At 56.8% G+C, this 14,692-nt stretch overlaps 1 protein-coding gene across 1 annotated transcript in view; it reads right to left on the bottom strand.

Annotated features, from left to right (window-relative positions):
• Positions 1-13,931, bottom strand: part of TBKBP1 (TBK1 binding protein 1) — a 54,095-nt gene extending 40,164 nt beyond the window's left edge. Inside the window, exons 1-4 of the mRNA XM_044999763.1 lie at positions 13,771-13,931; positions 2,999-3,275; positions 2,205-2,327; positions 1,373-1,477 (exon numbers count right to left, since the gene is read on the bottom strand). Coding sequence (XP_044855698.1) covers positions 1,373-1,477; positions 2,205-2,327; positions 2,999-3,220 — 450 coding nt within the window. The 5' untranslated portion in view covers positions 3,221-3,275; positions 13,771-13,931. The remainder of the gene's footprint in view (positions 1-1,372; positions 1,478-2,204; positions 2,328-2,998; positions 3,276-13,770) is intronic.
• Between the last annotated feature and the right edge of the window lie 761 nt (positions 13,932-14,692).

The raw sequence follows: 14,692 nt of genomic DNA, 5'->3' as shown, positions 1-14,692 counted from the left end.
TGCCCGCCATAGGCGCCGACTCTGTGGGTGCTCCGGGGCTGAAGCACCCAAGGAAAAAAAAATCGGTGGGTGCTCGCCTCCGCCTCCTCCGCGAGCGCGCCACCGCGTCCTGCTTCTCCCCCCTCCCTCCCAGCGCTTGCGCCGTGAAACAGCTGATTTCGCAGGGAGGAGGGAGAACATGGCGTGCTGGGAAAGAGGCGGGGCCGGGGCGGGGATTTGGGGAAGGGATCCAATAGGGGCAGCGAGGGGGTGGAGTTAGGGCAGGGACTTTGGGGGTGGGGTTGGGATGGGGGCGGGGCCAGGGGCGGGGGACACGGGCACCCACCGGCGCGGGAGAAAGTTGGTGCCTATGGTGCCCGCGGAAGGTAAGACAAGAAGTAATGGGCTTAACCTGCAGCGTCTTCATGCAGCTCTGAGAGCAACCCGCGGCCGGGGGACAGCTGGAAGCAAAGAGGTTCTGCTGCCCGAAGGAGCCGAGAGCACTTCCAAAGCGAAGGAGAAGTGATAAGACACATTAATAAAAGTCACGTTCAAAGCCGCACTGCAGCGGGCTCTGACTCAGGCATTAACCGAGGTAAGTAATCGAGTTACGCTGCCTGATGCATGAATTCAGCCATTATAAGAATTGTGTCTTGGAGCACTCTGCATTCCCCGAGCACAGAGCTCAAACGAGCGAAGCCCCGCCAGGGAGAGTACAGCGGGTCACTATCATCGGCCCCGCTTGACAGATGCACAGACAGGTGAAGCGATTTGCCCAGCAACAGTGAGTCAGCAGCAGACCTGGAAATAGAACCCAGGAGTCCTGGGAATAGAATCCTGATACTGGTTCCCTGCACACGGGCCCAGAGCTGCAAAAGGTATTTCGGCACCTAAACTTGCATGAAGTTAGAGGCCAAAATCCCTTTGGGGATCTGGGCCATACTCCCTGTGAGGGCCAGGAATGGAACCCAGGAGTCCTGTCCCTCAGTCCCCTGTTCTAGCCACCAGAGACACTCCAAGATCAAAGGACAGAACAAACTATCTGGTACCTTATGCCACCTCCTATTACCACAGTATCTAAGCGCTTCAGTCTTTAATGCATTTATCCTCAGAACAGCGCTCTTACTTAACTGCACAGATGGGAGCAGACACAAAGAGATTAAGGGTCTTGCCCAAGGCACACAGGACATCTGTGGCAGAGCAGGGAATCAAACCTGGGTCTCTTAAGTCCCAGGCCAGCCCCTTAGCCCCCTGACTACCCTTCCTCTCCCTAGCTACCTGCCTCCCACCAAAGGGTTATTCAATCTGGTTTCCTCTGGCCTATTTTTGAGTGGTTGAAGACTATCCCAGGCCATGAGTTTGTGGCACATGCAGGGCACTCGTCGGAACCTACCATCTCCCCCAGCTCCGACTCCAGATCAGCCTTCTCCACACATAGCTTCTCATACGCCTGGATCATCTCGTCCAGCTGCTCCTCCCTCTCTTTGCTCTTCTGCAGCTGGAAAGAAGCAAAGGGAGCTGTTCGCAGGGAGCCGAGAGACACGCCGCATCTATGGACACATGCTAAAGGTACTAAAGGCAGAGGTCCAAGCCTCTCTGCTGTGGGGTCCTCTGATACTTGAGCAGCGGGGGAAACTCTGATCCTGCTCCAGCCAGAGAGAAGTGGACACAGGAACGATGAGAGCAGATAATAAATAGCTTCCCTTTCCCCTGGCCCCTTGAAACCACAGTGCTTTTCAAGCGTTATCTATGTAGAGACCGCCTCTGAAATGCAGCCACCTCTGGGGTGCAACACAGCAGCTGTTTAACAGCACCCAGCAATGTTTCGCACCGGAAGAGAAGAAAAACGGCATGCCTGGCTTAAGTGGCTCGGGAAGGGGCTTTTTGGTTGGCAAAGTATAATTATTGGAGCTGGAATTTGCCAGGATGCCAGGCTTACCCCCCACCCCGCATCTGAGAATCCTCCTCCATCGGGGCCTGCAGATCCTTCTATCCCAAAGGTTGAGAAATTGTCTCTACTGGGCTCTGCAAATCCACACACACAATTGCTAGGACTGAGAATCCCCCTCTATTGGGCCCTCCAAACCCCAGACAGACACACATACACCTCTGCAGCACAGGGCCTGGCTAACTCCATCCCCCAGACCTCGCCACGACCCTGATCTTTTCAGCTAGGAACCAACGGGCCCAGGCGAGCGAGGCGCCAAGCCCCCCGAGCCACCCACCTCATGCTGGAACTGGTTCAGCTGCTGCTGGAGGCTGGCCTTCTCGCTCTTCAGCAGGGAGCACTCCTGGGAGTTGTAGACCGAGAAGAGGCGCTCCTCCCCGAACTCGCTGATCACCGGGTACTGCAGCCACGGGGCGAAAGCAGACACGGGCATCAAGGAACCTGCCGACGGCAGCCCCGGCACCTCCCCAGGAGCCCAGGGGCTGCCCCCAGCTGGCATCCAATGGACCAAGTTACAGGCCGGCCCAGGAGAACAGAACGCCGCTCGGCTCGGTTCAGAGGGACTCCCAAAGCTCCGTGGATGTGGCTGTCTCAGAATGGGGCCCGCGAGTGGCCTTCTGCTCAGGCCAGCGCCAAGCACAACCGAGACGCGCTCTGGTTAATCATCGTTGTGCTAGAGACACAGGAAACTGCACGCCCAGCGGTGTATAATCCCGGGGACAAGCCCAGAGCCGCACACTGCGTAGACAACCCACAGAAACGCGTGTGAGCCCAGAAACACCCCCGCCCCGCCCCGGGGTGTCTAATGAAATCTACAACCCCGGAGCTGCTGCCCACGAAGCTGTACACAGGCGTACAATCCTAGAGCGGCACACCCGGCTGTGTATTACTGCGGGCGTGACCCCAGAGCCGCACACCCCGCACCTCACGGTGACAGCTGCTATTACAATTATCCTGGACTCCTGGCACCTGTCCCAGCAGTCCCATTCGCCTGGCCGGGGTCAGGTCCACCCTGGATCTGGCGGCATTTGGGAGGGTGGGGGGGGGGACACTCGCCCTCTCGCGCCTCACCTTGATCTCATACATCTTCAGCCTCCTCTTGAGGGTGGAGTTCTCCCTCTCCAGGCTGGTCAGGCGGTTTTTGATGTCGTCGTAGGCCGTGATGAGGGCGAAGTGAGAGGCCGAGCACATCTCGCTGGAGAGGTCCGTGTTGGGGCTGTCCAGCCACTCCTCATCCTGGCACAGGGCCTCCTGGGTGAGGATGCTGATGTCATCCTCAAACATGGAGTCCATCGCACGGCTCGGGACGGGCCTTCAGCGGGAATCGCCAGGGCACGGCGACTCCTGACTGCAAGAGAATGACAAGAGCCAGGGTGAAGAGAGGAAGCAGGGCCTAGTGGTTAATCATCAGTGCTCCGGTAGCACCGAGGGACCCTGTCGTCTCCCCGCGGCAGCTGAGCAACATACAAATGCACAGTGAGATGGTCCTGGCCCCAGAGCGCTTGCAACCCCCAGAAGCTGACCAAGGAAACATTATCCCCATTTTACAGGTGGGGGAACTGAGGCGCAGAGAGACTTGCCTGAAATCACCCAGGGAGTCTGCGGCAGAGGCAGGAATCAAACCCAAATCTCTCAAGTCCCGGCCCAGCCGCAAGAACAAAGCACTCAAAACGAGCCACTTAACCACAGCAATAGCCCTGGGGGAGAGACACCTGTGGTTGCTGGTGGAGATTTTTTTTTAAAGCAGACCAGGAAATGGGCAGTGAGGGGTGCCCATCTCACACTGGCAGGGAAACCGGCTTGTGCTTATCAATGAACTGCCATTTAAAAAAAAAATACCCAAAGCCCCTGGGAGCACGGGAGGCAGATAAATAACAAACCCAGGTAATGGTGGATTTAAAAGATCTCAGCATGGTGATACCTCTGCCAACAGAATGGCTAAAAAGGGGAGGGAGCCTGGAAGAGAGACCAGAACTATCTAAATACCCCCCCCTCCCCGCACACACTAAAAGATGGGAGCTGGGGACATGACACATGCGAGTCACCGTGGGAAAGGGGGCGGATGAAGACAGCCCGGTGAGCAAACTTTCTGCTGGCTTTATCACCTTCCAGCCAAGAGGATGAAAGCAATTTAAGTCATCGCTAAGACCTGATGATAATTAATAGCTAGGCCTGTTCCTCGGTAGATCTCAAAGCACTACACAGGGACTGTGTCCCGGTATCACTATGTCAGTTAGGGGCGAGGGGTTTTCTTTATGGCTACAGTTATCCCAGTACAATTTCTAGCGTGGATGACGCAGTTATCCTGGTAAAAAGGTTGCTTATACTGGTCGAGCATAATCCCTTCCTCATACGGGTCTAAGCTGCACCAGGACAAGCACATTGATACCAGTAAACCTGTGGCCACTCTGCGAGGGGGATGCAGGATTTTAACTACACCGGTATAGTTAACGCGGCACCGCTCGTGTATAGACGAGATCTGAGCACCAGGCTCCCTGTGACATAGATAGAGCTACTACAGCTGTGAATTCAGACAGGAGGCTGCCTGAACTGAAGCTGGCACCAAGCCGTGCCCAGTGTCGCACGAGGCTCTCACAGCACGGGGGGGGGGGATGCGTGACGTGTCAGCCGGTGGGGGTGAGCTGAAGGAAATCTGAGTTGGTGTTATTTACGTGCTGAGTGGGCCAAAGGAAGGTGTAAATTCCAGCAGCGTAAGATTCCTCTCTGATTTGGGGCCGAGGGGGATTAAGTGACTGTCTCAAGGTCCCACGGGAAGTCTGTGGCTGAACCAGAAATAGATCCCTGTCCCAATGGCTCCCCTTACTCCCTAGAAATACAAGGCAGGAATCCAACTCGCCCTATAGAAAGATACGCTCATCACCAACAGCACAGCCAGCACCTCCTGATTCCTGGCACCAACCCCCCCACCCGCATCGCTCGCCTGCCCGGGTGCCTCAGACCTGCATTATACCTGCAGAGGAGGTGGGGCACCCTCTTTTCTTCAGGTCACCAGTTCGAATCCAGCCTGGATTAGCAGGGCCTGAAGTTCCGCCCAGCTGTTTATGGAACTAGGTGAATGAGACGGGGGCTGCAACCCAGAGCTTTAGCGGACAGGTGCCTCTGACACAGCTGGCACCAGCTGAGCCCCTTGTTGGCAGCCTCAGGAAAGGGATGGGCCATTAAGACTCATTTCTCACTGCCATGCGGGTCCCTCCAGGGAAAGGGCCAGGACATGTGGGAATGTCTCTCTTCCATGCATAACTAACAGTGACATGCAGGAGACCTGGGATCAATTCCCAGCTCTGCCACAGCCTCCCTGCATGACCTTGGGCAAGTCACTTAGACCCTCCATGCCTCAGTTTCCCCCTCTGTCAAATGGGGGAGAAGAACTCTGAGTAGATGTCTATGCAGCCTGACAGGCAGGGTTATTAGAGCAGGATGGGCTAGGAGTCAGGAAAAGTGGGTTCTTCTAGCCCCAGCTGCACAATGACACATCAGGGAAGTTGCACGTCCCCTCCCAATCTTTATCTGCTTCGCTTGTCAGAGCAGACCTGGCTCTGTACCATGCGTATGTACAGTGCCTAGCGCCCAACCCGCTCTTGGGAGGGGCTTTAAGGCCCCCTTCAAACAGCTGTTTCCCAAAGATCTTTCTGGTGCTTGTGCCAGAGGACGGCTACAGTACCACTCTCTTCGCTAATTAGCATTTAAATGCATTCAATTAAATAAAGCCTAGAAAGAGCATGACATCATCACAACGGCAAACCCAGCCCAGAGGGCAAACGAACAAATCCAACCAACCACAGAAAACACACTATGAACCAACGTAGGGGGAAAAAAAACCCACAAATTTCCAGACCCAGCCTCACAAACCCCCAGGTGCCACCCCCCCTTCACTCCCCCAGAACTCAGGAGAAAGGCAGAGGACTTGCTTTCACTGCCAAGTTAACAGATACGTTATAACTCAAGTCCCATTCGCACACAAACCCTTCGCTCAAATGCCCGCTGCTGGTAACTGGAGTTGTGCCAGTGCAAAGAGAGAGAGCCCTCAGCGGCTGCCCCAGACTCGCTGCGGTGTGAATGCCGGCTATCTCAACAAATTTTTCAGTGACCTCAGAGCGCGGCCATCAACTCTTCCTGGGGGCCACTCTGACGATTTTTCCTAAAATACTTAATTAACTTTATGGAAAACAGATAAATATGCACATATATACGTCCAAATCATTATCATTTATTTACGTAGAGGGTTGGGTTTGGTTGTTTTTTTTGCAGACTCGATAAAAATAATGTACAGTTGTTTCTATTCTTTTCTGGACCTAAACAGAATAGAAACACAAATAAGGTGTTTTGCACATTCTCGTCCTCTGTTGTGGTGGTGGTTTCTTTTGCTTTTTGGTTGCTTTAAAAAACAAACAAACAAACAAACAAAAAGTGCTAGCTAGTAAGTCTGCTGTTGCGAAAAGTAATATTTGTTAATATCACTTTACACAGCAGACTTACTGGGAGGCTGTGAAAAGTGATATTAACAAATATACTAAGATCAGTTTTCACAGCAGAATTAAGCCCTGGATGAGGAGGAGGGTAGGGAGACAGAGGGGGGGCCAGGGAGGATGGATGGGGGCCGGGAAGGCAGTGGGGGCCAGGGATGATACTGGTGGTGGTGAGCCGAGGCCTGGCATCCACAGAGCCCAAAGCCCCATGACCAGAGCCTGCTGCCTGCCACTCCAGGGCTGAAGCCTGACGCCAGGGCCTCACCGCACCCAGGGAGGTGGGGAACTCACTGGCTGCCTGCTGCTCTGATATTTGTGGCTCCAGAGGGGGGCAGGGGAGGGGCCACTGCTTCCCCCCCCCAGTCACTGCCCAGGTGGCTGTGGCTGCAAGAAAAGCCCCTGGTGGGGGTGGCCGCATGCAGCCACAGTGGCCACATTCAAGAAACGCTGGGCTAGCGCCATCCGAGTACTGCCCGTCCCCCAACGCCTGCTCACCATTCTCCCCACGCGCCCAGAAAGGACAGACAAGTTGTCCCATACATCCCCGGGACAGAGTCCCTCCTGCAGCGCTAAGAGCAGTGCGATGTGCCCCAGAAGTCTATGGGATACGGATGGCATTATGGGATAGAGAGAACTGCACGATGGGAACTTGACTCCTTGCTTCCAGGCATCCCTGCCCGACTCATTTCTACCCCACAATGCATTGTGAAAACGACCCAAAGGGCACTGCATGGGATGGCGGCCCGTGGCCCACCGGGTTAGCTACCCGCCGTGCGCCGCACTTTGCATCCACGCAAGCACTCCGGGCAGGCAGACGCAGGGGACCTGACCTGCCGTGTGAAATTCAGACATTCAGTTCTCTTCGTTAAACCTCATTGATCCCTCCCTTTGCCTGTTTAGATTGCGAGCTTTCCGGGGCAGGGACTGTCTCTCCCGCCATGTTCTTAACGAGAGAGGTCCCAAGCAAGCCCCATTGTGCCAGGCGCTGTCCATGTCCAGAGGAGAACACCAGGCTTGCCAGCAACCTGAACAGAGCACGTGGGGTCATACAAAGCATTAACGCCACCAGCACGAGAGGGGACATGGTTTGCTCCAGGTGAGCGGCAGACGTGGGAACGGGACCCAGGGCTATCGAGTCCCAGTGCTGTGTTCTAACCACTGCACCACGCTGTCTCTGTAAGACCTAGCCCTCGCTGTCGAGGCCTGTGTGCACTACTGTAATACAAACAATATAGAATCAGAGCCAACTGCCTTGCAACAGGCCGAACGACATTAAAAAAAAAAAAAGGGAGGGTTGAAACAAGCCCATTAGATTGATTCCAAGCCCTTTTGACTCAAAATCCCTCCATCCACAATTGACGCTAATTGAGCTTTTCATAATCCTGGGTTCCATTGCAAGCTGCACAGCTATTAAAATATTATGACTGCTCCACCACCGCCTCTCACAGCCCCCCCTGCGCCCAGCTGGCACTGGCCCAGCACTGATAAGAGGGCCAAAGGGCACCCTGGGAACGGCAGGTCATTGCAGGGAAGGACGGCGCAAGTCGGGCCGGGCTGGAATAGCCGGTCACAGAGCAGGCGCTGGGGTTACAGAAAAAGCCATTACATTACATCCACGGGGACGAGGAAGGCTAAAAGAGAAGGCCACCTCGGGCACTACATGACCTTTACACGCTCCCGTAACACTTGTCTGTTCAGATGCTGTATTTACAGAGAGGCCGTAAAGCCAGCACAACACATTGTCTGTTAGGGGAGCAGGCGACTAAGGGAGTTAGTAATAAACCCTGGCATTTATACCGGACCCTGGAAAGAGGAATTCATCCTGAGACCACTGCCACGAGGTCCTGGGGGATGGAGGGGTTGCTCGAGCTGTTTTCCAGATGGGGAAACTGAGGCACAGGAGGGTTAAAGCCTAGCTTGTCCAAGAGTGGCCACAGATCCCCAGCGCCTCCACCCTTTTGGGGGGCGCTGAGTGACGGATGCTCTAGTCAATGGGATCTGTAGGGGTTCGGCTCCTTTGAAAGTCAAGGCCCCTTAAGGCATCTCACGTTGGGCTCCCTAAAAATTGGAAGCGTCCAGAAATCACCGGCCACCTGAACCGTGGCTCTTAGTCACAAAGAGAATGTGTGTCAAAGCCAGGAAGAGACCCCAGAGCCCAGACTCCCAATCTCCTGAGCTAGCATGAGAAACCAGGAGCCCCAAGTCCCATTTCCCTCCTCTGACCACTATCCCACACTTCCTCCAACACCAGATTCTTCCTTCTCCCTCCATTCATATTTCCAGATCTAAATCTCCCTTCTGTGCCACCCTGGCCACATGCTGGCCTGACTCTCTGCCGGCACAGGCAGCAGCGGGCGATGAATCAATGGTCTGCAAGAAATCGCTAGGAGACACCGGGCACCCTTCAGAACGGTTCACTCACCATTCGGAGTCCTTCATTTTTCAGTTATTTCTTCTGGCTTGTGCCCAGCTGGAGGTGGCACATTTGTTTTGTTCGCAGGTTAATTCCTTAAGAGGCCTGAGCTTACCCCACAGGCCTGGACACAACAGACCTAGGAGAGGCTGGCATTAGACCATGCAGTTGTCCTAACACAAGCTCCTTATATGTGAGATTGAGCCAAGCAAAGGCAGCATCGCCAGTGAACAGGACTCCTGGGTTCTATTCCTGCTGTTAAGCAGGGAGTTGGTTCGAGTCGTTACAACAGAATGGACTGGGAAGCAGGACTCCTGGGTTCCATTCCTGAAACTGGAAAGGGATTTGGGTCTAGCAGTTAGAGCAGGACTGGGTCCTAGTCCCCACTCTGCCATGGACTCACTGTGTGATCACGTTGCCGTTCCGTGCCTCAGTTTCCCCCTCCGTACAACGTGGATAATGAAACACACTCAACAATGCACCGCATGTGTGCTGAACGTCACTGGGGCTTGTGCACTCTCCAGCAATCCTCTACCTTTTCCAGCAGCCCTGTATCACTGACCAGAGAGTCTGCAGCAGCGTTGGATAAATCGAAACATTGAGACGTTCACTGAATCCAACAGGAAAGCAAATAATGCAATCACTACAGCTTCCCCAGTTATTTCATGCCATTTATTTTACATGGCCTCTACGTTTTTAATCGTCGGTCTGCTGCAGAACTTTGCAGTTAAAAGGCATCACTGCCTTGCAGGAGTTCTTGGCATGGCTGAAGCTGTGGATTTTAGAAGCTGGGGAGGGGACAGGTGAGGTTTTTGGCACCCGGAAAGATGTGGGTGGCAAACTGCGATAAACAGAACTAGGTATACTAATTGGCAATTAAATCGTCAACAAAAGTTTAATAGCTGACACTGATCGTGACATCACTGGGTTTCAGAGTTAACCACCACCTGATATGAACAAGGCAGTTCACCTCTCCCGTGTTATGGTTTCAGGCTGTCTGCAGACTCTGTGCGGGGCAGGGACAGGAACTTGAATCCCTCCGAAATCCCTGAACTGGTGCCACTGACAAGCATGATTGCGTCAGTTACATCTGGGTGATGAACTTTGCAACCATAAGGCCTAGAAACTTTTTTTTTTTCTTTCCACATGAGCGAACAAGAAGCCAAACATTCCCCAGCTGCAGAATCACGGCGCACCTGAGCCTCAGAAGCAGGTAGGCAAGTAACCGGTAGGATCAATTTCCAGCACGAACACGCAATCCCAAACACCAAGCAGGGGCCAGACTCCTTGGCCACAATTCCCCAAGGGCGGCTTGATTCTCACTAGTTTATCATACCCTGCTCATCCCTATGGTCTACGGTTCTCTCCTACAGGAGAGGATCAATCCTATAGGAAGCAGTGGGAGTCCCTCCTGTCCCAAGGGGAGACACGGCCTCGGCTGTGCAGCGTGACGGCTGGCTGGTACATTTCAAGCAGCACCAAACACAGCTCTGGTTTGCAGATCGCTCAGGGGCTAGAGGGACCGAGGACCCTCCTCGGCACCTGGCTTCGCTGCCTACACCCAGCTGTCTCCCACTAAGTGTTGGCACCGATACCGATATTTGACAGCCACCAGGTCACAATGGGACCATCCTGGATAACAACAGCTTCCCAGGCCCTGTAGTGTAAACACCAGGGGAAGATGATTCAAGAGTTACCCCCTATAATAGGGTACCTCCCCCAGCCCCTACAAAAAGACAGCTGCGGCGGTGCCGATCTGAATCTCTCTCCTGCCCTGAGCTTCTTGGTTACTCAGCGGTGATGGGAAAGATTCCTCCCTTAATTGCTTTTTATTTCCCTTGGTTGCTTTCTCTTTCACTATGTGACTGAAGCAGCAGTAACTCACCGTGCAACAGAGATCGCTTCAGGTCTCAGGGAAGGCAGCAGAGATGGCGCGCATGGGCAGGGGTGCTGGAACCCTTTGTACAGAGGTGGGGGGCTGAGAGCCATTGAACCAAACTGGAAGCCCTGGATACGACGGAAACCACTTCAAGCCCAGGGGTGCGGCAGGCCCCCCTAGTTCCAGCACCTCTGCGCACGGGTGTGCAGCCGTGAGCATCAAGCGTGCGAGCGAAATCGTGCCAGTGTGCGCAATGTGGGAGGGAAGTTTGCCAGCTGGTATGGATGAGCGAGAGAGAGCACGTGTCTGTGTGCAAAGAGTGCAACAGTGTGTGTGTGACTAGCTGTACGAATGTGCGTGCGTGAGCCTGAGCGTGCGCTTTGTCACGCGCATCAGGGTAGCGGTGAGCGTGCTGGTGTGGAAGGCTGTGAGCTTGCATCTCCTAGCGTGCATCAGGGTGTGTAACACTGAGTGTGAACGTGCAACATTGTGGCCGAGTGTCCGCTTTGTCACACGCATCAGGGTAATGGTGAGCGTGTCGGTGTGTAAGGCTGTGAGCATGCGTGTGAGAGAGTAGCGTGCATCAGGGTGCGTAACACTGAGTGTGAACGTGCAACAGTGTGGCCCTGAGCATGCACGTGGGCCTGTGACCCGCATCCCGTGCAAGGTGCGAGTCTGACTGTGCAGGCAACAGCGATGTTGTGAGAACAAGCCTGTGTGAGAGCAGGTGGCAGAACCATTAACCCCTTCCTCTCTGCTCTGCTAACCACAATGCAAACACTCAACTTCCCAAATGGAAGGCACCAGAGCAGGCCTGGGAGCCAGTCGGGCATCCCTGCATCCACTCCAGCCCGCCGGGAAGATGCTTGCAAATAATAAACTACCGTTACCTGGCTGGCAAAGCCCCAGCTCCCTGCTCAGGCCCTGCTGTGAGCCTCCATAGAGATCAGCCTGCAAGCAGACTCCCGACCCCTCCCTCTCACCCCACCCAGAGTCATCCCAAGCAGCCAGATGTTGTATTTGCTTCCAGATGTCTGGCCCCTGAGCCCAAAGCAGAGCTGATGTGGGTGGGAGGGGAAGGGTCTGTCTAGATGATCCCACTAGTGTGTGGGGAGTGGGGTGAACACATACAATGGGAGCAGGATGGGGGGGGGGTCATGCTTGCTGTACAGGGGAGGAAGGGTCAAGTGAATGGGTCCGGGGGTGTGTGTGCGCACGTGCATGTGCAGCTGCATTAGTTACAGATGCAGAGAGAGTGGTCAGAATGCATGGGGGGGGGTGTCACAGAGGCAGGGATGGGGGGACAACGATGCGATTGTGTGTGTGGGGGGGGGAAATCAGGGTTGGAGAGTGTCATAGACACAATGGGGTCCCGGGAGTTAGGATGGAAGGGTCACAGGTCTTAGGATGCAGGAGGTCAGAATATGGAGGGCCCAGTGGTGCCCTGGGATCAGGATGGGGGAAGATCACAGACACAACAGGATGGGAGTCGGGTTAGAGGGGTCACAGATTCAGGGTGTCAGTAAGCAATGGGGGGACAGATGCAATGGGGTCAGGGAGTTAGGAGTCTGGGGGTCACATAGGCAGGGGTCAGCACGCAATGGGTCAGAAGAGGTAGGGGGGTGTCACGGATGCAGGGTGTTAGGATGGGGGGGGTCACGGATACAATGGATAGGATGGAGGAGGTGTCACAGATGCAGGGTGTTAGGATGGGGGTCATGGATGCAGGGTGTTAGGATGTGGGGTGTGTCAGATGCAGGGTATTAGGATGGGGGGGTCACGGATACAATGGATAGGATGGAGGAGGTGTCATGGATGCAGGGTGTTAGGATGGGGGGGTCACAGATACAATGGATAGGATGGAGGAGGTGTCACAGACGCAGGATGTTAGGATGGGGGGGGGTCACAGACGCAGGGTGTTAGGATGGGGGGGGTCACAGACGCAGGGTGTTAGGATGCTATGAAGCAGTTGGCCAGCGGGATCAGAATGGGGGGGGTCACAGATGCAGAGGCTGGGGGGTGAGGACATGCAATGGGATCACTATGAAATTGGATGGTGGTAGGAGTTACAGATGCCAGGGGGATGGGGCATCACAGATGCAATGGTCCAGGATTGAAGGGGTGGTCGTCAGTATGCAATGGAGTCTGGGGACTGGGGGAGATTGGGGTGTGGAGGACTCCCGGACACAGGGGGCTGGGAGGGAGCAGGGATGCAATGGGGCCAGGGAAGGGTAGTGGCTGGGGTTCCGGGCAGGGAGGGATCAGGGGTGCAGTGGGGTCAGGGAACGGGGGAAGGGTGCAGGGGGGCTGGGAGAGGGTCAGACTGGGGGGTCCAGGCAGGGAGGGACAGGGGTGCAGTGGGGCCAGGGAGGGTCGTTTTGGGGTGCAATGGAGCCAGGGGAGGATTGGGATGGGGGGGCCGGGCAGGGAGGGGGGATGGTTGGACTCGTGGGCTGGGCAGGAAGGGATCAGGGTGCAGTAGGGCCAGAGGAGGGTCAGGGTGCAGGGGGGCCGGGGGAGGGTCGGGGGGCAGGCAGGGAGGGACTGGGGTGTAGTGGAGCTGGGGAGGCCAGCGGAGGGTCGGGATGGGGGGGCCAGGCAGGCGGGGTCGGGGTGCAGGGGGCCCGGGCAGGGGTGCAGAGGCTCGGAATGGGGGGGCGGGCAGGGAGGGACCAGGGTGCAAGGGGGCCGGGCAGGCGGGGTGCAGGGGGAGGGTCGGGATGGTGGGGCCGGGCAGGCAGGGGCCGGGGTGCAGGGGGGCCGGGGCAGGGTCGGGATGGGGGGCAGGCAGGGACCGGGGTGCAGGGGGGCCGGGGGAGGGTCGGGATGGGGGGCAGGCAGGGACCGGGGTGCAGGGGGGCCGGGGGAGGGTCGGGATGGGGGGCGCGGAGCCCGGGGCCCGGTACAGCGCGTGTTTCTCGGACCTTTCGCCCCCCCCCCCCGCCCAGTGGAGACAACGCCCCCCTCCCCGTGGGGCCCCCCCCGCGCGGGGGCAGGGGCCCGATCCCCCCCCCCGGCCGCAGGCCCCCGGCCGGACGCGGCGAGCGAGGCAGAACCGACTCACCGCAGCCGCTGCCAGGCGGGCTCCATCCTCGGCACGGCCGGATTTCCCCACCCCACCCCTGAGCAGCGCCGGGGTGGGGGTGGGGCGGCTCCTTCGCCCCCCACCCACCCGCTCGCTCGCTCTCTCCGCCCCGGGAATTGCTCAGCTCCGGCTCCGCCGCTTCCCTTTTCCTGCCGCCCCTTTCCTCCGCTCGGAATAGCCCCCGCCAGCCGCACCACGTGGCCCGCAGCCCAGCCGGGCCGAGCCGGGCCGGGCCGGGCAGGCTGGATCCCTGCCCAGCGCATCCCCGGCCCGGGACCGCTCGGCCGCGGGCTCCCCCCTTCGCCCGGCTCCCCGCCCGGCCAGCGCCTGCCCGGGGAGCGAATAACCGAACCAGCCACAGGGCGAGAGGGACAGAGGCTCGGATCCTGTCCCTTACCCCCCCCCCTTTAAATGCAGCGGTGGGTTTTTAAGGGAAGAGGAGGAGCGGGGGAAATAACCCCCCCCCCCCACGCCTCTCCTCTCCCCCCAGAACCAGCTGGCCGCTGCCTCTGCTGCTCAACCAACTTCCCAGACAGGAGCGTCATTTTCAATCTCCTCCTCGTTTATTTGTCTGGTGTCTGTCTCCTCCTGGCTAACCGGCAGGAGGCGGCTGACCTCCGCCGGCTGGAGCGAACTGAGTTAGCCCCCGTTTCCCTCCCCCCTGCTCCCACAGCCCCTGCCTCATTTTGGGGGCCCAGATCTGAGACCCTCCCCTCTGGCACCTAATCTTCAGAGGCCTGGCGCGCTGGCATGTCCCTGCTGAAAACCAGGCCTCTTTAAGAAGTCTCAAGCCAGCCCCAAGGCTCACTAGTCACTTTGGAAAATCCTAGGCCTGTGAATTTTCCCCAGTCTGTGAAATTTCCCCGTTTTCACAAAGCTGCAGGGAGCCCTCAGGAGGGGA

Source organism: Mauremys mutica, chromosome 25, assembly GCF_020497125.1.
Source record: "Mauremys mutica isolate MM-2020 ecotype Southern chromosome 25, ASM2049712v1, whole genome shotgun sequence".
NCBI lineage: Eukaryota > Metazoa > Chordata > Testudines > Geoemydidae > Mauremys > Mauremys mutica.
This window is presented reverse-complemented; position numbering and strand designations above follow the sequence as displayed.